The sequence below is a fragment of the Coturnix japonica genome, chromosome Z (assembly GCF_001577835.2).
Source record: "Coturnix japonica isolate 7356 chromosome Z, Coturnix japonica 2.1, whole genome shotgun sequence".
NCBI lineage: Eukaryota > Metazoa > Chordata > Aves > Galliformes > Phasianidae > Coturnix > Coturnix japonica.
In genome coordinates this window covers 8,935,222-8,956,601 of record NC_029547.1, presented here as the reverse complement: position 1 = coordinate 8,956,601, position 21,380 = coordinate 8,935,222, and the positions used below count along the sequence as shown (strand labels likewise).

The 21,380-nt window shown below is 37.7% G+C and overlaps 1 protein-coding gene across 2 annotated transcripts in view; it reads left to right on the top strand.

Moving 5' to 3' along the window:
- Positions 1 to 20,339, top strand: part of MTMR12 (myotubularin related protein 12) — a 28,835-nt gene extending 8,496 nt beyond the window's left edge. For both annotated transcript variants that reach the window (XM_015848319.2, XM_015848320.2), the window contains exons 4-16: positions 169 to 241; positions 1,444 to 1,574; positions 2,219 to 2,312; positions 4,164 to 4,287; positions 5,379 to 5,454; positions 6,824 to 6,930; positions 8,655 to 8,779; positions 11,443 to 11,521; positions 13,149 to 13,219; positions 14,408 to 14,580; positions 15,262 to 15,429; positions 16,088 to 16,249; positions 17,276 to 20,339. In XM_015848319.2, the coding sequence (XP_015703805.1) occupies positions 169 to 241; positions 1,444 to 1,574; positions 2,219 to 2,312; positions 4,164 to 4,287; positions 5,379 to 5,454; positions 6,824 to 6,930; positions 8,655 to 8,779; positions 11,443 to 11,521; positions 13,149 to 13,219; positions 14,408 to 14,580; positions 15,262 to 15,429; positions 16,088 to 16,249; positions 17,276 to 17,851 (1,959 nt within the window). In that variant the 3' untranslated portion in view covers positions 17,852 to 20,339. The remainder of the gene's footprint in view (positions 1 to 168; positions 242 to 1,443; positions 1,575 to 2,218; positions 2,313 to 4,163; positions 4,288 to 5,378; positions 5,455 to 6,823; positions 6,931 to 8,654; positions 8,780 to 11,442; positions 11,522 to 13,148; positions 13,220 to 14,407; positions 14,581 to 15,261; positions 15,430 to 16,087; positions 16,250 to 17,275) is intronic.
- Positions 20,340 to 21,380: the final 1,041 nt, after the last annotated feature.

Here is a 21,380-nt window from a genome sequence, read left to right as displayed (position 1 = left end):
TATGTCTATGATTTAAGAGTTGTTTCGTGTTTTATCTTACACAGCTTACAAAAACAAGAGTAAAACTGGTATTGCAGTATGTACCAAGTACAGACTTGACTTGTGAGAAGGTACTAGTTCCTTGTAGTGAAAGATTTCTGTTTTTTTTTTTTTTTTCCTGTGTTCTAGGAAACACAATTTAAGAATAAGATCATAGGAGAAAATGACATAACCCTGCAATGTGTAGATCAGATCTATGGAGGTAGGTCAGCTCTTGGTTTAATGCGTGTCATACTTCTAAATGCCTTCTAATTCTTGTTCTGTACATATCCTTTTTGGAAAATGAATAGAGTTCCTGCTTTCAAGACCAGGCTGGGTAACCTGGGGAGGGCAACTGTGGTTATTTTAATGATGAAATGACAGATAAAAGGTCTGCAAGAATCCAGTTTCATCCCTCACGCTTGTCTGCCCTAAACAAAATGTAGATTGATCAATTTCTTCAAAATGCATTTATTCATGGTGGGAAAAAAAAATGTACTGTACAAAGTCTCTGATTAAGATTGTACAGATATCTTATCCTAATATGTGTCAACTATTTCCCATAAATATGAAGTAAGAAACTGCATTTAAGCAATTGCATTGTAGAGTAGTGCAAGTGAGTAATTCCTGAATGCCTTCTGTTTGTGTCTAAGGGAACTTTGTTTGATGAGACTATTGATTTCTTCAAAAAACCAAAGGTGGTAGGAAGCAAGCTTTTTCTTTAGAAGCCAAACAAAATGGTGTTTTGCGGCAGAGCATATATGTATGCCTATGTTGCTTTAAAAAAAGAAAAAAAAAAAAGCAGGCATGGGATTAATAGTTCGTAAACAGTAAGAAAGACTTTATTGAGCAGCCTGACTTTGGATTAGTGCTCAGAGTATTTGTGAATGGTGGTGTGAACTGGTGAAGGAGTAGGTGAGGGAGAATATTGGAGCATTGTTATGAGATAGTTTGGTTTTGTTTCCAGTGGCCTAGCTGATAATACTTGAAGATGCAAAAAGACATATTCTCAAAAGGAAGTGAACAAAGGCCTGTCTCGAGGGATTTGTAATGGTTTAAAATAAATAATTTGTAAAGGTCAGTGGTTGTCTGACTCTCAGGCAAAGCTACTAAATTGTTCTTCATGTGTTTCAAAACTGAACTTATTATTCTGTCATAATGAACAAAAGTAAACTGAGCAGATGGTTTGGCTGTAAGACCAGTTCCTACCTTGCAGCAAATAACATGAGTGGGTTTATGTTAAAGTTGATAAGTGCATCAACCCACAGCTTGCAGTATTGTTGTAGCATTCTTGTTTCAGGTTGCTTAAACATGGGATTGTATTAGTTTCTCAAATTTTGAATGGGCAAATGGGGTTAATTTTATCAATTGATAGTACTGTTCTTTTTGATATATATATATATTTTAATGCTGTTGATTTTGCAGTTTATGACGAGAAAAAGAAACTTCTAACTGGACAACTGAGAAAATACCCAGAGAAGCTAATTATCTACTGCAAGGACCTTAGAGTATTTAACTTCTGCCTCAGATATACAAAAGAAGAGGAAGTAAAAAGAGTAAGTATATGAAATTCATTTGTGTTTTGTTGTTTTTAAGCCTGGTTTTGGGTATTAATTTCTTTGTTGGGGATGAGGGAAGGGTGAACTTAATTCTAAGAGATCCATTTAAATTGAAGTGTTTTTTAAGTATTTCCAATTGAGAGAGAGAGATTTCTTTAAGCCAGCCTTATTCATTAAACATTTTTACATACAGCATTTAGAAAGACAAAATGTGGTTGCACATGAGGAAAGGTGGAGCTTGGGAGTAATATGTATAATTAGCTTCAGATCCAGTGAACTTGTGAAGCTGTTCTGTGCTTATGTGATGCTGTTTTACAACATTGTGCATCTCAGTCTTGCTAATAGAAAAGCAGTTAGTTTCCTGGTAATTTGAGTTCTTTTGATGCAAAACTGGAACTCTTACTAGCTTTATTTAAATGAGTCAGTCTATAAGTTGAACACATAGAATGCTTCTTATGGAGTCAAGTAAGTACATTGCCTTGAGCACAAGGGAAAAGGCCTTCCATAAGTTACTCTTCAGTTGCTGTAGATAAAACCCATAGAGGAGTTTTGTTTTAAAGCTGGGAGGGGGGATTGAAAAGTGATGTTGTTTACACTGACTGTTTAATTAGCCTGGGTGTTAATTTTTGGTCCTTTCCTAGATTGTCAGTGGCATAATTCATCATAGCCAGACTCCTAAGCTGCTTAAACGCTTGTTTTTGTTTTCTTATGCATCAGCTGCCCCAAACAACACAGGTAAATGTTCTTGCATTTTTAGATTGTATCTGTTGCATGCTGTTAGTTCCTAAAGCAATCCGGGATGCTTAGTAGCTGAGTCTGTACTTAGTTTATGATTAGCTGATTAGCAGTCTGCCTCTGAAGATTTGTTTGTCATGCACTGTTGTATTTTGTCCTAAAAATCTCTACATCTACAGTTGATCCTTGTGAATGTCAGTGAAGTTGTACAGAATTTTTGCAAGAATTTTTGTACTGAAAACTGTTATCGGTATTTGTAAATACTTTTTGTAAGCATCTCCCCAGGCTGCTCTCATCTGGAAGACATTTTGCTTATTTTATTACTGTTTTGTGTAGCATTGCAGCAAACCAGACTTCCTGCTCTTAACTTCTAAATTATTACAGTTTCAATGGCCACTGACAGAGGATTTCCCTTTTCTCTCTTATTTGCAAGCAATCTACTTTTCCCAGGCAACTACAGAGAAATCCCATACGTTAATATAGTGCGGTTCCAGTAATTATTTGACTTCCTTTTTGCTGATTTTTTTACATAACTTTCCATTTAATCTAACTTGGCTGAATGATATAGTAATATTCAAAACTTAAGATAAAAAGAATGCACTTTCTGGTATTCAGTGGCTTTGTCTTCAATTGAAGCTGTAGTGTTGTTTTAAGCTAGTGTGGTTCTTAATGCACCAAAAACACGTGTTTCTTTTCCAGAAGAAAGTTTTCCTTGTTAAACGGACACTCCGTTATAAACGGAGCTGTTAAATACTTATCAAAGTATTTCATGCAATTAAAAAATCATTGGGTCAGGTGAAACCTTTGGACATCAACCAGTCATGTGCCTTTCCATCTCCTCCACTCTGCCCTGCCCCACTCAGAGTAGTCTCAACTACAGCAAGTTCCACAGAGTTGCATCCAGTTGAGTTTTGAGTTTAAGGACAGAATCCACAATTCTGGGGCAACCTATTTCATTATTTGACTGCCCTCGTTGTTGTTCTTATGTTTAAATGGAATTTTCTGCATTTCAACATGTGCATGCTGCCATATATCATCTCACTGAGATAATATATGAGAGTCCAGCTACAAATTCTTTATTCCCTTCTTCCCACATCTACCCCATCAGGAGTTTGTGTGTTGAAAGCCTGTGGGTTATTCTATTCTCCAAGCTGAATAATGCCATTATTTAGGTTCTTACCTCTCGTTTCAACAAGCCCTGAGTGGATCTTCACTGGATTTGTGCTGCACCTGTCCTGTACTGGGGGCCCTAGTGCTGGTGACATTGTTCCAGCAATGGCCTCACCAGTTCTGAGCTGAGAGGAATGATCAGCTCATAAGATCTGAGGGAAGTGGTTTTCCTAATACAGATAAAAAATACATTGGCTTTCTTTGCTGCAAGGGCACATTGCCAGCTTAGGTAATTTAGCTGTAACTACCATTCAGTTTCAACTACAAACATCAGAAAAGGAGGGCATTTTTCAGGTAGAAACTAAGTAAACTAGAAACTAGTCTTTATTAGGCATTGCAGTTGTATCTTCCATGGAAGTTCTAGCACTGCTTATCATTTCAGTTTTGCAGGATGTTTAATTATGACCAGCATACAGAACAACTGACAATACTCCCTAAATTCTGTGTCTGTTGAATTGGAGTTGTGGACAAATCAGTCTGCTCTTGTAACTGTTGCTGAGATGTCTAAGTGGAAGTTTGGGGAAAATCTTAGTTGAAATGATTGTGGCCAACTACTGTAGTCAATTTTCCATTCTTACTAAATTCCTTGGATTCTATATTCAGTGTAAAACTCCTGTTTGTGATGAAAGAATGGGCATTAAATGAAATGCAAAATCTGAATTAACATAACTTGTCTGATAGATGGAAGAAACCAAACTGTAATGTTTGATACTCTTGAAGACTGGCGCGATGAGTTGGAGCGAACAAAGGGGAATGTGCAATACAAAGCAGTATCTACCAATGAAGGATACAAAGTCTCTGAAAAGTAAGCTTGCTGTGTGTAATAACGAAATTTAGATATACATCTCATTAATTCCTGCCAAAAAAACCATAATGGTTGCCATCATTAGGTGGCATTATGCCTGATTTTTAGCATCTGTTTTACTTTTAATGTGATAGTATGCTTTGATTTGGGAGGTTGTTTTATGCAATACTTGCTCAAGCAAAATTAACTTCAAATTTAGGTCAAGCTTAATCAGAATAGTTCTGATTATCTCCAAGGAGGAAGAATACCACATTAAAGTGGAACTGAAATTTGTGCGTCTAGTATCTGTGCTTTGTCACATTTAACCAGCCTGGATGATACTTACCTTGTTAAAAGTTCAAATTGCACGCAGTTAAGACTTTTTCTTTTTTAATTTGGGAGAAAAAAAGAAGTAACTGGTTTAATGTATGTCAGCAAATGTGCTGGTGGAAATTATCTCTCCAGTAGTGGAAGGTTAGAGATGTATACACCTTCCAGTTGAGCTAAAGAGTATCTGAGTATCTATTTGAGATCTGTAGAGTACATTGTGTACTGCTGTTCAACAGTCAAGTACTGGAAGGTTCCACAGACCTTGGAAAGATCATCCAAATTTTCAAAGTAGAGTTAAATCTTATTACTCATTCTGGATCTGTGTTGAGACTCAACATTAAATACTTATCATGGTTTGTGTGGGCCTTAAACCTAAGTGGTATCTGATACGGGAAACTCATGATATATTAAATGACATCCTTGAATTGTGACTCGCGTGGCTTACAAGATGCAGAAATTGAATAGTTATATTATAAGGATAGTTGAAGCAGCTAGTAGTGTGAGAACAAAGACTGTCTTAATTACAATTGGATTTGGGACTTAATTGCAGCCTTAAAAAGTCAAAGTAGTGTTGCAATGAAAATGAACAGCTTAGGATTGGAAGAAAATGTTAACAACCTGAAAATCTTGAGGACAAAATTAGCTAGTTGTAAAGATTTTTGTAGCTCTAAGAGTGAATACATAATTAGCATGTGGGCTAAAGCACATGCCATCATTAAAGGAGCTTGGAGATTGTTCTTTTTTCTGTTCCCAAGTGCATGAAACTTTTTTTGTTATCTTAGGTTGCCTTTGTATTTTGTTGTTCCCATATGTGTTTCTGAAGAGAGTATTTTGAAGTATGAAGGCAGAGGCATTCCTGTAAGTATATATGCGTGTGTGACTGAGCCCAATAATTGTATTGAGATGATAAAATTAAAATAGTGCCCTAGATGTTACTGCATTCCGCTTCAAAACACATTTCTAATGGTTCACATTTAGATTACATAGCCTATAGTAAAGGAAATAGGTTTTGGAAATTGAGGTGCACAAAGCGTTCTTTATTCCCTTGAATCGAGTAAAGCGAAGTATGTAATCTACTGATTCACAGACCTGTTTACTTATATTAAATATCTAACATCCTATACTCTGCACATACTATTCCTTTGAGTTTCCATCAGCCTGTGTTTGATGAGAATGAGCGCTGTTATCTAGCTGGAGCTGGATGTGGGTCTGGAAGTGCATTCTGTATTGCATTGATATTGAGGTGAGGACCTGCATGTGCAGATGCTGTAGAACAGCACCAGATAGCCAGCTTAAGTACTGTAAATAGTCTGTAACAGTACAGCATTTATAGAAAGCCAGTAGGGGAAAAGAGGAATCAAGTAATTCTACCAGTCTCAGCAGGAAATGAAATTAAATATATTCTACTACCTGTAGCTGGATTTGGTTTCCTGACTTTGCACCACTCTTGAAGAACTGGTAAGATGGAATACAAGCAAGAAGCAGAGCAACCTCACTTAGGGCATTTAACCTGAGTTGCTGAGTGTCTATCGAATTTGCCAGTTAAAAAGATGTATACTTCATGCTCTTAACCAGTTCATGAAGATAGTTCCATACTGTCATGTCTAATCTTTAATTTCCAATAGTGAAATTCAAAAGAATTTAATTTACCTGTCTTCGTTCAACCAGACAATATAAAGAAGCTTCTTTTTTATACTGTCTGGTTGAATGAAGACAGGCAAATTAAATGGTGGTGTCTACATAGAAAAATAGTGTTTGTACCTGAAAATTTGTTCTATTAGTGTTATTGTGCTCTTTGTAACTGTTGCAACTTCTGTGGAAATAAATAGGCATTACTTTTCTAGCGACCTATGTAGCTGTGGAGCTCATGTTTAATGTTTCACAGACTCAGTGACTCTTCACATATAGTTCATGTTGAAACATATGAGGGTGTATCTATTGTGAGTTATTTTGTGGCTTAACTACTAGAAAAATACTGCTACTTCTGTAGAGAAAATGATGACTGTTGAGTTATTTACAAGAGCCATCTTTAGCAAATCTTACAATGTAAATAGCATACTCAGCCATGTAGTTGGGATGCAAATAGTGAAGTTTGCTATTACTGAATCACTGTATACATAAAACATTCAACAAAGCACAGCATAAAGGAATTCCTTGTAATGACTCAGTCAACTACTTCGTATGAAAGTGTTTATCAGCTTTTATCACGGTAAATGTCTTTCTGCAGATTTGGTGTTGGTCTTGCCATAATGGTGCTGCTCTTCTCAAAATGTCTGCGTTTCCCAAAGAACAGGATGACAGCACTTCGCAAACGCAAAAAGCCTTCTTGGATGGGTCAGTAATAGCTATTCTGTCCACAACACTTTGCTTGGTATGGACCTTGCTTCTCTTTTTCCATATATGCTATATCTTTAAGCTTGCACGCATCAGGCTAGAGCTAAAAGTAGTTTACTGTAGTGAAGTTTAAGCCCTTGGTGTAATAGTATCCCTGGTCAGTTGTGCAGGACTGTAGCGTCATTGAAGACTTACTTTCAGAAATACATATGTATACCAGACTAATCTCTGTACAAACTTAAGTAAGGTTGGACTCAATAATCTCTGGTGTTCCCTTCTGTGATTCTGTCATAAAGCAGTGCCAACTCTGTAATTTGTAACTGCAGTGGTCATTCATCATCAATGATCACTATCATTAATTGATGGGCTCAGCTGCTTGCAAGTGAATGAGTCTCAACTCTTCATCTCTAAACATGAATTCTTTTTAGTTGAGGTAAATCTTTGTAAAATCAGCTTTCTTCTCAGCTGGTTTTTGGTAGTTCACTACAGATGTGTCAGTGAGGCTTTTTTTTTTTTAAGCTGAATTAGTGAGTTGATCCAGCTCAGCAGTTTGAAAGATGTGAAAACTAAGATAAAGAGAAGAACACAGATGCCTGTTGATGACTTGTTGTTTCCCTACACCTAGCTTTTTTTTTTTTTTAACCTGTTTGGCATCCTGGACAGAACTACCTAATAATTTGCACCTAAGAGGTGAAGTCAAGTCAGTATATACTGTCTGTACTGCTGCACCACTAGCAACTTGTTTGCCGTAGATGAAAGCCTGTTAATCAGAGAACAGATCATAACTTAATTTGACTCTTTATTTTCAAAAACAAGAGGTTCTTAATTCTATTTCTGTGGGAGAAGCTTTTGACCCTTCCTACAGATTCTCAACCATTTCCTTCTGGAATGTGGAAGTTCATGTCTTGTGGCTCTTCTTAATGCTGCTTCATAATGCAGAAGTAAAACTAACAGTAAGCAGTAGTAAAGTATCAGCTGATATCCTGATCCTTATCTGTGGACTTCTGAATTTGTGGGCAGTATTGGTGTGAATGTATTTTTGCTATGGAATGGAGTACTGATAGTTTACAACTAATATTTCAAAATACATACAAAGGATGTCCACAGGGATGCATTAAAGTGCCATGGGAATCTTAACTAAGTCACACAGAAGATGCATACAATTAAGAGCAACAGTTAAAAATCTGAAAGGGTTTTAGAGCCAAATTTCCTGCCGCAAATTGTTTATTTCAGTTTGGAAGAAGTGTCATAATTGATAAGTAATTGCTTTTGCTTGATGCTCTTCTGGTCTGATGCATTCTCTAGTAGATCTGATGACCTACATTTCTCAAGTGTAGTGCTGTAATTCTTACTTAAAGCAGACTTCTGTTTTACAACAACTAGGAAACAAAGTACTGTCCCATGCTGACAAAGTGCCTGCAACTTTTGAATTACAAGCTGCAGTAGCTTTTGCCAAAACCTTACAACAAAAAGTCAATGTAACAATAGCTATTTACAAAGTTGATGCTTAGTGTGAGAGGTAAGAGCAGCAAAACTTTTAGTAAGCTTGTAGGCAAGCTTTCAACCAGTACGTAGAATTTCATGGAGTCCATTAGCTTTTGGGGATCTGTGTCTCTTAGTCTTACTGTGATTTCCCAAGCTTATGCATATTAACTTTGTATTTAGTTGGTGCATTATTTGACTGGTGAAGCAGAAGACTTTAATCTCTTGGTGATTTGATACAGAATCTATAGGACAATTAGAAAACCTCCCTATGAGCTCCTGAAGACAGATGACTTGTCAAGCAGCCTTCCATCTCTGCAAGAAATCCAGACTGCGTACACAAGGTTTAAGCAGCTGTTTTTGATAGGTAAGTTGAACTTAAGAGTAATCCTCAGTCTCTGAAATCTGTAAAAGAATGATAGTGTTGTTCTTTGTCTAATAAAGGTATTCATTCTCTTTGTACCTTATTTTCTGATGCTGTTTTTGATACTGAAGAGAAAGGCAGGATATGAGATAACTCACCAGAATTCAGAGTGGAGATTTCTTTTTTCTGGAATATGCTGTCAAAATTGCAGCAAATCCTTCCTACTAAAGAGCTAAAAGGAATGGGTTATAATTTCAGTATAGTTACTCCTGCCTTATACTCCTACGAGAAAAAGACCAGCTTACGTTTAAGACACGTATCAGGAAATACTGTATATCTTTTAATCAGAAAAATGTGGACTCGAAAGAAGCTGAACAAAGCAATAGCTCCCCTTCTCTGTGTTTAAAGTTTTTGCACTCTTGATCTCAGACTTGACGGCACTGCAGCCTTGTTACCTGCAGACCAGAATGAGCTCTCATTCTTGTCTGATGAATACTTTGATTGAGTGAATTACTAGTTATCAGAATCCAAGCAGCATCAAGCCACAAAACTAGAAAACCAAGAGCAACCCCGAAGTAAATTACTTCTGAGAGCAGTACTGTGCTGTATGCTTTAAAAGTACTAGATTTTTTTTATCTCAAACTCTTACCTGAAAGACGTTCTAGCTAAACAGTTGACATATCATACTGAGTCTGCATGGAGGCCAGAGCAATGCTTTTAAGTGCCTCTGCATTCTTATGTTTTTTGTGATTTGCGATAAACAAGAGCTGAACTCATACTCTAAATATGTGATACTTAAATTAATTACTTATGGAAATTAGAAGGTTGTTTCTTTTTTTTTTAATCAAGAAAATAGCACAGATTGCTCTTACAAACTTCATAGCTAGCCTATCATCTTTTAAATAAAACAGTGTTCTTTTGAAATATGTTTGTTATCTCAGATTTGAATGGGAAGCTCAGTAGTAATAAACAGTGTAGCCAGTTCTTTCTGGGAGAGCTGAGAGAAAAGTGTTAGTTTGTTATATTCTTCAAAGAAAAAAAAATGCATAAAATTAATATTCAATTCTATAACAATACATAAGTGCAATTTTAAGCAGTATTTAGCTGCAGCTTCTGGTCTATCTGTCTAGTTTTCAAATCTGAATTAATCACTTTTCAATTGAGCCCACAAGCTTCTATGTGTAACAGCTGCACAGAAAAAGAATCATTCCACAATTTAATAAATATCATTGGGCAACACTGTTTAGGCTGCTAGTTGATCTTCTGATCCCATTTTTACTCTTCTGGAGTGTTCTCCATGCGTCCTGCACTAGCATACAAGTACTTAACTGTAAGACCACTACACCCGACTGTGATGGTTGGTGATAATGGTTGAGTGAACCTGATTCTGGAAGTATATAATGGTGCCTTTAAGTTTGCCTTATAAAATATGCTCTGCTTCCATCTGGGCTCTCACCTCAAAGTAATGCTGCCTGGTAGCTACTGCCTCATAGCACTGTCTCCTGGTAGTGCATGTGGTTCACCAGTAAAATAATCTCTCCTGCCCGTTGTTGAGGACTTTGCACTAACAGATGTCTTCTTTGGAGGTGATGCACCACTGTCCTTTTTTGCTTCTTGCATTTGCCTTCAGTAGGTTCAATATTCAACATCAGAATCTTCAACTCTCAAGTTCAGAAGAGATGAAGTGCTGTGCAAATTGAACATAAACGCTTAGTTTCCAGAGTCACAGGATATGAGTATTCTCCTGCCACAGCTTTGCAAACTCGTACTCAAATTTTCATGTACTTGGCATCAAACTTCTGATCTGATAATGTATGTTCTGAAGCTTTAGTACAGTCTGTCAGTTCCCAAGACTGTTCATTTCTGTGGCATTACTACTCTTGAGCAAGCCAAATAACATCGGCTTTTCTTTGTTCTGGTACAAAGCAATTAACTTTGCTGTTTTCTTTGGATGTTCTCCAGTGCTATGCAGTGTCAAAGCTCTGGCCTGGTTCCATAACTGATGGGGTGGAGGGACCCACAAACCCATGCCTTAGGAGAGGGGATAGAGAAAATATTGGGAGGTGAGCCTAAAAATAAAACAGTGGCAGTGAGCTAAGGGAGAAGACTAATTTGCTAAATGTGATAGCAGGATGCAAGGTGACACAATACAATTGGAATTGAAGCTAATAAATAAAGTGAGATTAGAGAGTGTCCAAAACCAAAGGCCCTACTGTAATGCTGAAGGCAAGGTGGTCAGGGAGCACACGGTGCAGAGATGAGCAGTAAAAGAAAGGGCAGTCTCATGACTTGAGAGCAGTTTCATCTTTCCCTCTGAATGGAAAATGGAAATGGAATAGTTAAGTCTTATGGGATTTCTATTTTTTCTCTTCTAAGAAAGGTATACCCAGAACTACTGACAATCCACAGACTTGGTGGCCTAACTATTAAACTCCCAGTGTACTACATGATGTTACGATATAGAATATCAGTTACAAAAGTCATAAAACCACAAAGTGATTATCAACAACTGGACGCACTGCCAAATCTATCGCTGAATCTTTTATGCACTGGCAAAAACTCTGCAGCTTGGAATGCATGCCACACTTTGTAATTGAGAGCTAATATAATGGATGGCCATCACTTGGTGGTACATGTGAGTAAACTGCTTTTTTTGTTTTGTTCAGATAACAGTACGGACTTCTGGGCAACTGATGTGAAGTGGTTTTCGTTGTTGGAGAGCACAAACTGGCTAGAGATCATCAGGTTTGCTATACCTATAACTCTTGTTTTCAGATTGTTGCTAGTTGAATTTCTAGAGAGTTTTCAAGAATTTTCTTTCCTACTGGAAAGGTGAAGGACATCCTTGTATTTCAAGAAACTAAGACAATATTATGGTCCTATTTATCTTTCTTCTACAACATAGTTCACCATTTCTACAGTGCAGAACTGTGTTAAGCACCCCACTTTTAAAAGATTGGGAGAAGCAACAGATCATTCTAATGACAGTTCTTTTAGGAAATCTCTTAAAACTATGGGTCTGTGAATTTCCTTCCTGTACTTAGTCAGCTTCTTTCCAAACTGAAGTATTCTTTCTTTCTTTCTTGCATGAAACCTGTTCCATGTCTGACTAGCCTTGCCATTCTTTGTACTCTCTACTTCTATAATATCCTTTAGGATGGGATGAACTGCAGTATTCAAGATGTTAGCCCACCACAGATTAATAAAATGACAGTTGTTCTCAGTTTTGTCCCCTTCCTCTCCTGATTGTTCCTCAAGTTCTTTTTCTTCTCTCAGCAATCCACAGTGAGTAAGTCTTGGAATGGTGTTGGCTGGCATAAGGCTTGTTGTAGTGGAATGTTGAGGTTCTTTTCTTTGTTTTCAGTGTTACTTTGTGCTGTCTGAATTATCTGTTGGCTTATTCTGTGATCAGCTTGTTACTATGAAGTACTTCTTCAGTTTTTTGCAGTCAGCTTAAGTTCATTCTGTGTGGAGTAATAGTCAACAAATACTGACGTTGATTGAATGAGAGGTTCTTGTGAAGGTCATATGTTGGGAAGTCCATTGACATAACTCATTTATTACGATTAACTAAAGTACATACCAGCCCAAACTCCTATCCTTAGGTTGCTTTGAGACTGGTCATTCCATACTTGTATGCAGTTACTTTCTGAATCAGTATATTCTTGGCTCTTGGAGTCAGTAGGAATGCCCTCTCAACCACACTAAAGAATCCAACAGCTTTACAATTGGAGACTAAACCGTTCACATCTGTCAGTGGCCTGATCAGCTGTAAGAATCATCATTTGCATGCAAACATTTTCACTAAGTGCCAACTTCATCAAGGGTTAGGGCTAGAAACCAGCAGTGTAAGTCTGTTTTTACATGGTCTTTAACTCCACTCAGTCATCCTTGTGTAATGATAATCTCTGAATAAGCATTGTCTGCATGCTTACAACATCTGATTGCTGATCTTCCCCTCTCTTGCTCAAAAACAGATTGTGGGAGAAATACACCATGTAGCAGGTTGGAAAATAAGTGAGGCTATGTACTAAGAAAAAGATCTGGATCTCAGCAATAGTAACGCTTCGTCTTTGTAATGATTTGTACTGATTCAGAATCAAGTACTGTATGATGAATGTACAGAGCTAACAACTGGAAATGTGTGATTGATTGCTAAATAAGGATACCTCCTGGAAGCTTGATGTTGAAATGAAGTGCTTCTTCATCTGTAGAAGATGAGTGAAGTTTTATATTAAAAGAATCAGCAAGTCTCAGTAGTGCATTTTAACTCCTTTTTAGGGAGCATCTTTTTTTCTTAATAAAAAACATTTTAATAGCTAACTGGCTAACATCTTAATGGTTAAACTAATCTCTTCCTGTACCACAATAGGCGAGTCTTGAAGAAAGCTATAGAAGTTGTTGAGTGTCTGGAAAGGCAGCATACAAATGTTCTCCTTATTGGTAAGAAATTAATGAGATTATCCTATTTTATATTATTTCAAATTTCAATATATTACCCTATTTGTAGAAATAATTCTGATTTTTCTTTTGAAGTTTTAAAAATGTAGCTTAAGCTCTCGGTTCATAAAAAATATGGTAGAAACTGGTACAATTGATAAGTGTCTGCTACTTTAAGTGTGCTAAGATCACATGTTCTTGGAAATACTTACTGTAGCTTAAAAACAAGACTACCAACAGGACAAACAAACAGGAAAAAAACATAAGGAAACATTCAGTAAGCATGGCTCAGAGCTAAGAGGAATAGATTATGAAGGAGAAAGCTGCTTATAAACTTTTATGCAAATTGTACTGTCTCTTATTCATTCTCATTTCCTAACTTATTTTTAAGGTCTTTTGCTCTGTTTTGAGGCTGAAGAGAGAGGATGAGCTTCACACAGAGCATAGAGAATAAGAGCTTTTTAAAGTGTTATTTTTGCTCTAGATGCACACTAACATATATAATCACTTTACTAAAAAGTGTATGCTTACTGTATACATCTTAAGCAGTGTGTCTGCCCAGACTGATGAAAGTAATCGCATAGAAAACCAAACTTAATGTTAACCAACACCCTTTTTTTCTATCAACACTTGAGGGATTTTTTGACCACGTTACCATTTGAGAAACCTAGCTCTGGAAGACATTTCTCAAAGGCACGTGAATGACAGAAGATGGATATTGCACAAGGGAGCAATTTCAGCACTGTTGTACACTCCTTACATTATGTCTCTTGTGTGCATTTAGGAATACTTAAAATCACAGCCACACCTTGTGCAAAGGTGCATGCAGAACAATAGGGAGAGGATTGAGTAGCTGGTATAATAACTTAAGGCAGGAGGGGGCAGTATGTGCCCTGTGGGAGACTGAAAGGCATAGGGATCAAAATCAGAGTATTGAAAGTTTGCTTTGTATTTTGTCTAGCATATATGTCCAAAAACCTTTGTTTTCAGAAAAAAAAAAAATAATAATTTTAAAAAACAGTATTAGAAATACAGATTTAATGTTTCTCTGATATAACTTGTGAGGAATTGTGTGCTTCTGTGTTTTAAAATACAGTTTTGATTTGTAACATGCAGTTAGTAATTCTTTGCTTTGTTACCCAAATTTTAAGGAATGGTTTAGACAATGCAGCTTTTTCTTCTCTTCTGTAGAAGAGAGTGCCACTGATATGTGCTGTGTAATCTCCAGTCTGGTTCAAGTGATGATGGATTCATACAGCAGAACAAAGCTGGGATTTCAGAGCCTTATTCAGAAGGAGTGGGTAATTGGAGGACATGGCTTCTTGGATCGTTGTAACCATTTACATAAAAGTGACAAAGAAGAGGTATATTTTTCTTTAATTTTCCTTACCTGTTATCTAAAATTTTATCTAGTTTAAAGAGGGGCTTAGCTGTCCATCCAGAAGCTCCTTTGTTTTTCTTTCTGCTTCATGGGTGAATATTTGATATAGTATTAGTGTTTCTGCTATATAGAGTTCATCAATGCCTTTACAACTAAAGAATAGACATGAAATTTCAATTCAGTCTGTGAGCCTTTCAAAAAAGACTTGCATCTTGTGTCCTTTTAAACTGTGAAATAGTTAACATCCATAGAAACAACTTAACGTGAATTATGCGTTTTTTGTCACAGCTCCATGTTTGTATTTTGGGCATGAATCAGATTGCTGTAAGGAATTGCAATCATTGATGCAAACTGTTCAATTCTAATTAACAGTTGTTATGAGCTAGTTTTGCAACTTAGAAAGTGGCTCCTCTGCAGCCTTGTATAGTGAGCTAATGTGTAAAATTCAGCTTAGAAAGTGTTGCTCTCTTCTGTTAACAGCTGGCTTGGGGTCACTCAGATGATACTGCAGAGTTCAGCCCAAGCTGTATACAGCAATTCCATAATTCCCCAGGTTGTGTTCTTTGATTTGAGTTTGTAGATGCTAAATACTGTAAAATAAATGGTCTGCATGATAGAATGTACTTTTTTGTGTGTGTGAAATTGATGAGATGTTTTCTTTCAGGCTCCTGTGTTTCTGCTCTTGCTGAACTGTGTCTGGCAGCTGGTACAACAGTATCCTGCAGCATTTGAGTTCACAGAAACTTACTTAACTGTCTTGTCTGACAGCCTCTATGTGCCTATATTCAGCACTTTCTTCTTCAACTCACAACATCAAAAAGACACTACTATGGTAAGGGTTTGTTTTGTGAATGCAGTCTGTTGGATAACAAGTTTGACCAATAGGCAAGGAATACTCAGAAAAAGAATAAAATCACTAGTAGCGTGTTTTTTCCTATTTAATTGAAGAATGGTGCTTTGGAGGTGAATCAGTGCAACTTTGGATCTAGAGAGTCATGTCCAGTACCTCTGAGTGTATGATGACAAGATGAAAATAACTCAAATCTGTTACTTCTGGTGTGGGGCAGTAGTTCCACATTCATTACTTATCAGTGGAAAACTGAGCTGCTTAACCCAGGCTGTCCTGCAGAAGTTACCTACAAAATTCTTCTGTCACATACTCTTTGTTCTAAAATCAGTGGTTTTTGGCTGTTGATTTATATTTGATTAATGCTTTTCCTTAGCTTAAGCAGGTGGAAGTAGGCGGTAAGGAGCCTAAGAAATTAAAGATCACTGTTTAGCATACGAAGTGCTGAGCATAACATTTAAATTGGCATCACTGCATGACTGCAGTGAAATAGAGAGGTTTATTCCATAATCCTGACATGCCCTCTGTGTTGGAGTTCAATTATCCATTTCCCACCCAGCTTTCAGAATGTTTCTTAAGTTCACCTTGACTTGGTCAGTAATCCTTTCTAACTGTCTTAGTTGTGACCTGTTTGTTTTGGCAGACCGGTGAAAGCCAGAAGACACAAAGCAGTCCTTTCAGATTCCTCACTGTGTGGGACTGGTCTGTGCAGTTTGATCTCAAGGCCCAGGCTTTTCTGAACAACCCTCTTTATGCAGAGAAACCAAAACCAGAAAAAAGCCAACGGAAAACAGCACGATTCAAAGTAAGATATATATATGTATTTTTTGCTTAACCTGTTATTTCTATAGCTCAAAAATAAGAAAAAGTAGCACAACTTGGTTATACTTCTAACATGCTTACAGTAGCGGTATTACCGTCAACTATCAATTGACAAAACGTGTACAGCTCAGACTCATCTAGGTCTTGAGTGCTGCTTGCATCTCTCTCAGCTTTTCAATCAGTCTTCCATGGTTTCTGTGCACAGCACAGCTTTTCTTACTACTGCACTTGCATACAGCTACTAACTTCTTCCTGGAACTTAACGTTCAGGTGAGTTGTAATGATTTTAAGTTATTTTATTGTTTTGTTCCAAAAGTACTTAATTGAATTGCATAGCAAGCTTGTAATTGCCTCCCTGATTTTTGCCTTGAGTGTAATGGGAGTCTGTGCATGCGTTAAGAAACAAAACAAACCCAGAATCAAACAACATCAAGGGTTCAGAGTATTGAGTGGATCACCTCATTACTGGCAAATAACATAAATTCAAAAAAAGGAACTTATTTGGGGTAGCTGTTCTGAACTTTCCCTGTTGTCTAAAGTCTGTTTTGTACTAAAGCATTCTCAGGTGTGACACTGTTATGACACACAGTGTAATTTGCTTCTATAAAGTGGCAAGTAATGAGGAAATGTAGAATTAAAAACTTCTAAGTCAAATGCGCTTTGATTTGTATGGCCATCTTAAATTAAACTTGGAAATCTGTGTACTTGTATGAAGGGCATTTTCGTGTTTCAAGGAATGCTTTGTTCAGTGTTACTTTGCTGCTGTAGTTGCAGGCGAAGTAGATGCAAATACAGAATACTGTGTGAGTTATTTGATACGTTAGCCATCAAGAGTGGCAGACACTATAGCAAAGGCCAGGCTGTGTTTAAGTCACTTCATTGCTTTTAGGTATTTAGTGAGGTATAACTGTATTTCTGAATACGGTTTCAATGTTTTTCTTACTGAAGATTCTTAAAGTGTCATCAATATTTATCTCAGTATATTTTTATTTTCTTTTTCCCCTTAAAGCATCAACGGCAGCTTTCTTTGCCACTGACACAAACAAAGTCTTCGCCAAAGAGGGGATTTTTCAGGGAGGAAACAGATCATCTAATTAAAAACATTCTAGGTAAAAGAATTGGCAAGTTCATTAATTCTTCAGATGAACCTCCGAACAGCTTCAGGGAGTTTTATGATAGCTGGCATAGTAAACCTGTTGATTATCATGGTCTTCTGTTGCCTCGCATCGATGGACCTGAAATCAAAGTCTGGGCTCAGCGCTATTTACGATGGATTCCTGAAGCGCAGCTTCATGGCGGTGGTACAATCGCCACAGCCGCCAAGATTTTGGACTTGATGGAGGAAGTGCAAAACTTGCAAGTGAAAATGGATGAAGAACATAGTCAGGCTGTTTCTGGAGACATACACGCTGTTCCAGTGCTGAGGAATTCTGCTCGTTTGTCATCTTTGTTTCCTTTTGCTTTACTTCAGAGACAGTCTGTCAAACCCGCTTTACCCACGAGCACCTGGAAAGACTTGGAAGATGAGGATGACTTGGTCAAGAGAGATGATGAATTTGTTGATCTAAGTAGTGATATGTTATAAAGTCTGTATAAATTTATGTACGTATTCTATGTGGTTAAGCTCTGAGTTTAAGATGTTTTGCTGTATCCTGATCTAAAGAACTCGAGTACCTACAGCCTGCTGAGTGGGTTTGTAGGGTATAGGAAACTTGGCTGAGTATATTTTGAACTTTGATTTTACTCTAACAGTATTTATTGCAGAAACGCATCTATAGAATAGGTTTTTTAAAAATACAGATCTAGGCTGCCATGAAATGCAGCCATGAGGCTGCTTTATGTGAAAACATTTTCTGATTCAAAGGTAGAATACTTAAATGTGTGCAGCAACAGTTATGAGGAATCTGCAGACTTGCTGAACATCAAACCTTCTTCCTTTTGTGCTAAAAACTAATAGGACCTATTAATACATCTGCAGTTGTTTACCATGTGAAACGAAGAGGGGAAGGTGAAACTAAATGTGCTTTCAAGCATAAGTTTTTACAACTGAGGACAAAACCTGGGGATTTCTGTCTGATGTGGCATCAAATGAAGTCATGTGCTTGTCAGCCTCATCCTTTCTAGCGGTGTACATGATTGGCTTGCAGAACTTGACCTTGTGTAGTGGTATAATAGCAGCTTGGCTTTTCTGAGACTCTGCTTGCACATAGCTCTTGCACCTGATCTTTAAGCTAAACTAAACATTTCAGGACCTGTTGTGTCTGCTGTCATACTCCCTTTGCTGCCTTGGAAAATTAAGTCCCAAATGTTTGCTGTTGATTGTAGGAAATGGCCTGACAGAGATTCTAGTTTGTTATGGATATTCTTTTCCTCTCATGTAGATGAGGAGATTTTTACTCTAATTTCCCTGCATATGCCATTTGCCTTTGAGGCTTTCTGAAGCTTGCACTGAGACCTCCACATGGAAGGGAAGACAGTCTTGAATTTGCAGCTTGTTGCCACTTGACATGAGTTAGTGGTACAGCTTATGAATGTGGCTTTCATACCCTACAAACATTTGCATCCTGTTTCTGGATGTTCTAACAGTACCTCAGTGAGAAAAGCCATAAAGAAATGCCTGTTGACTTTTTGATCTACTGTGTGTATGTTTATATAAAAAGTATTTTTGCTGCAGATAACTGTCCTTTGTAGAGTTGAGTGTTATTTGACTGTCAAGTCTATTTTGAACCCTTAAATGGTAGAGTACCCCAAGAATGGATGCAAATCATAGCATTGGTTAATTTGAGATGGTGGAAGTTGAATGTTCTCTGTATTCTTCTGTGATTTATAAATCCACGCTGGAAAATCTAAACAGAGAAACTAACACTTTAAAATTTGATCAGCTCAGTGTAATCAGGGTTTTTAAACTAAGTTACAGATCAGTCACTTCGCAGTGAATTGCACTTCATACGTGTGACAAAAGATCATCTGCAGCTCTTTAAATACAGTGATGTTAGAAGAAATGTGTAAGTGGGGGAAGGGAGAGATCTTGCTGCAATTCTATGCCAAACTGAAGCTTCTCAACTCCTGATTGCCTTAATCTTAGCCCAACTTTGTAGCAGTGTGTTTAAAAATATGCTAATACTTACATATCCTTTCTGCTTTGATACATATCTCGTTGTTCATACAGCTAGCATTTACTGGAATGGGCTGTCCAGCACATGTCATCCAGACTTTATAGTAGCTCAAGTAGTCCATTTATCCAATGATTTTTTTGCGTGTTTGAGCAATGCATTTTTGTAGAGGAAAAATATCCATCATTCTAAGGTCATTTGGGTTCAGGGGTTTTTTAAACACTGTCATTGGAAAAAGAAACCATTACATGAATTTTTATGTACTTTTGATCAAACTATTGCTATGTTTCAGTCCTGAAGGTTACGTATTTATATTAAAGAGCAGATGTTGGACATCTGATTTGTACATAAGTTATCAAAAGTTTATATAGATGAGAAACATATATGTGGAATTGAATATATGGACACTTCTGATGTTGAGTTGATACCATTGTTATTGATTTTCTGCACTGCAGGATTGGAAATGTACTTAATATTTTCACTCGACTTCTGTTTATACCTCTGAGTTTTTACACTGAAAGCAAACTAGAAATTCTATAGTTGGCTTTAAAAAATAAATGAACTCTTTTTTCCTCTTTGGTGGGCAGTGTAGAGAGTGTCAGTAAAATATACTGTGTCATATTTACCTTGAAATGACAACGTATGTTTAATCTCTGTTTTGCGAAATGACACTTTAAATTGTAGTGGACTCGACAATCCGCAGTGACTGAGTTGTTTCTGAGTTGTACACAGGGTGTTTGAAGGCTGACGGAGAGGACGCTGTACAGTTTTGACCTGTCTGTGATATAGGATGAGTGTATCAGTTCAGGACAGATCACAACTGGGTGCAGTGCCATAGGATGGCTATGGGGAGCTGCTGAGTTGATGTGGAACATGTCTGCCAAACGGCATTTTTTGGGGATCTTATAAAATATTGCAATCTTAACTGTTTTGGGGATCTATTAAAACTTTTCATTCACAGTGGTGTGCTTGTGTTTCATTCAGTGCTTTCCCCATCCGGAGAGGCAGCCGCCTTCTTACCGTGTTAGCACAGCATCCTCTTGAAATTACAGTGGCAGACTATTCCTCAAACTGAGCGTGTTCTGAGCCCAGGTTGGCTGCTGGTCACGGTAAGCTACAAATGAAAAACATGCAGTTTGTTTTTTTCCAGAGATGACAAATTACTCGTTCCTGCCCCAAAATCTAACACGAGCACAAATGGCTCAGAAGTCATTTCCTGAAGGGAGCGTATGAAATTGCTGTGAGGTTGAAGAAGGATTTGCTGTTGGAACAGGAACTGCAGTGGGGTGCTGGGTTGCGCTGTAACACAAGGTGTGCCAGAGCCTCACCCACATCTCACACCCCTGTGTGTACTTTGGCCACTTGGCCTTGAGACAGCATACACTGCAGTGAATGTGCTCTGCTATTGCCGTGTGCTGTGCTGGGATGTGAGTGCTTTATAAAGCTGCTTACAGCCGGCTCGTCCTCCTGATCTCTCCCTGCCATTAAACCTTTTCCCGTTCACGTTCAGAGCGTATGAGCAAAACTCTAAGGAGGTGGTATGACACCCTGTGTGCTGAGTGTCTTACCAATGGGTTATTTGTCACACAGAGATTCCCTTTCATCAGTTCTTGAGCTGGAAACCCCGTATACGGTGCTTACTGCCTGGTATTCGTGTTTTGCATGAAACTTGGTTTATAAATTACCTGAGGTCTGTTTCTTTTTCTATGACACAGTGGAGGTGGAGTAATGAAATATTTTGAATCTTAAAAAGCATTTCATATTGAAAGCTGCTTGGGCTCTTCCAGGGTGAGTTCAGTGGCTGGAAGGGTGTGAGGTGTAAGATCCTTGGATGGGGCCATTTGAAGTCTGTCATTGCTAATAACCTGCTGAAAAGCCAAGTTTAGCAACTGTTCCTGGGGAACAAAACAAATGGGCTCGTGGTGCCTTGGCCAGGCCAGGTGGTCTGCAGCCTGCTTCTTAGTATCTAGGAGCTTCTGAGATCTATTCCTGTTAAGATGA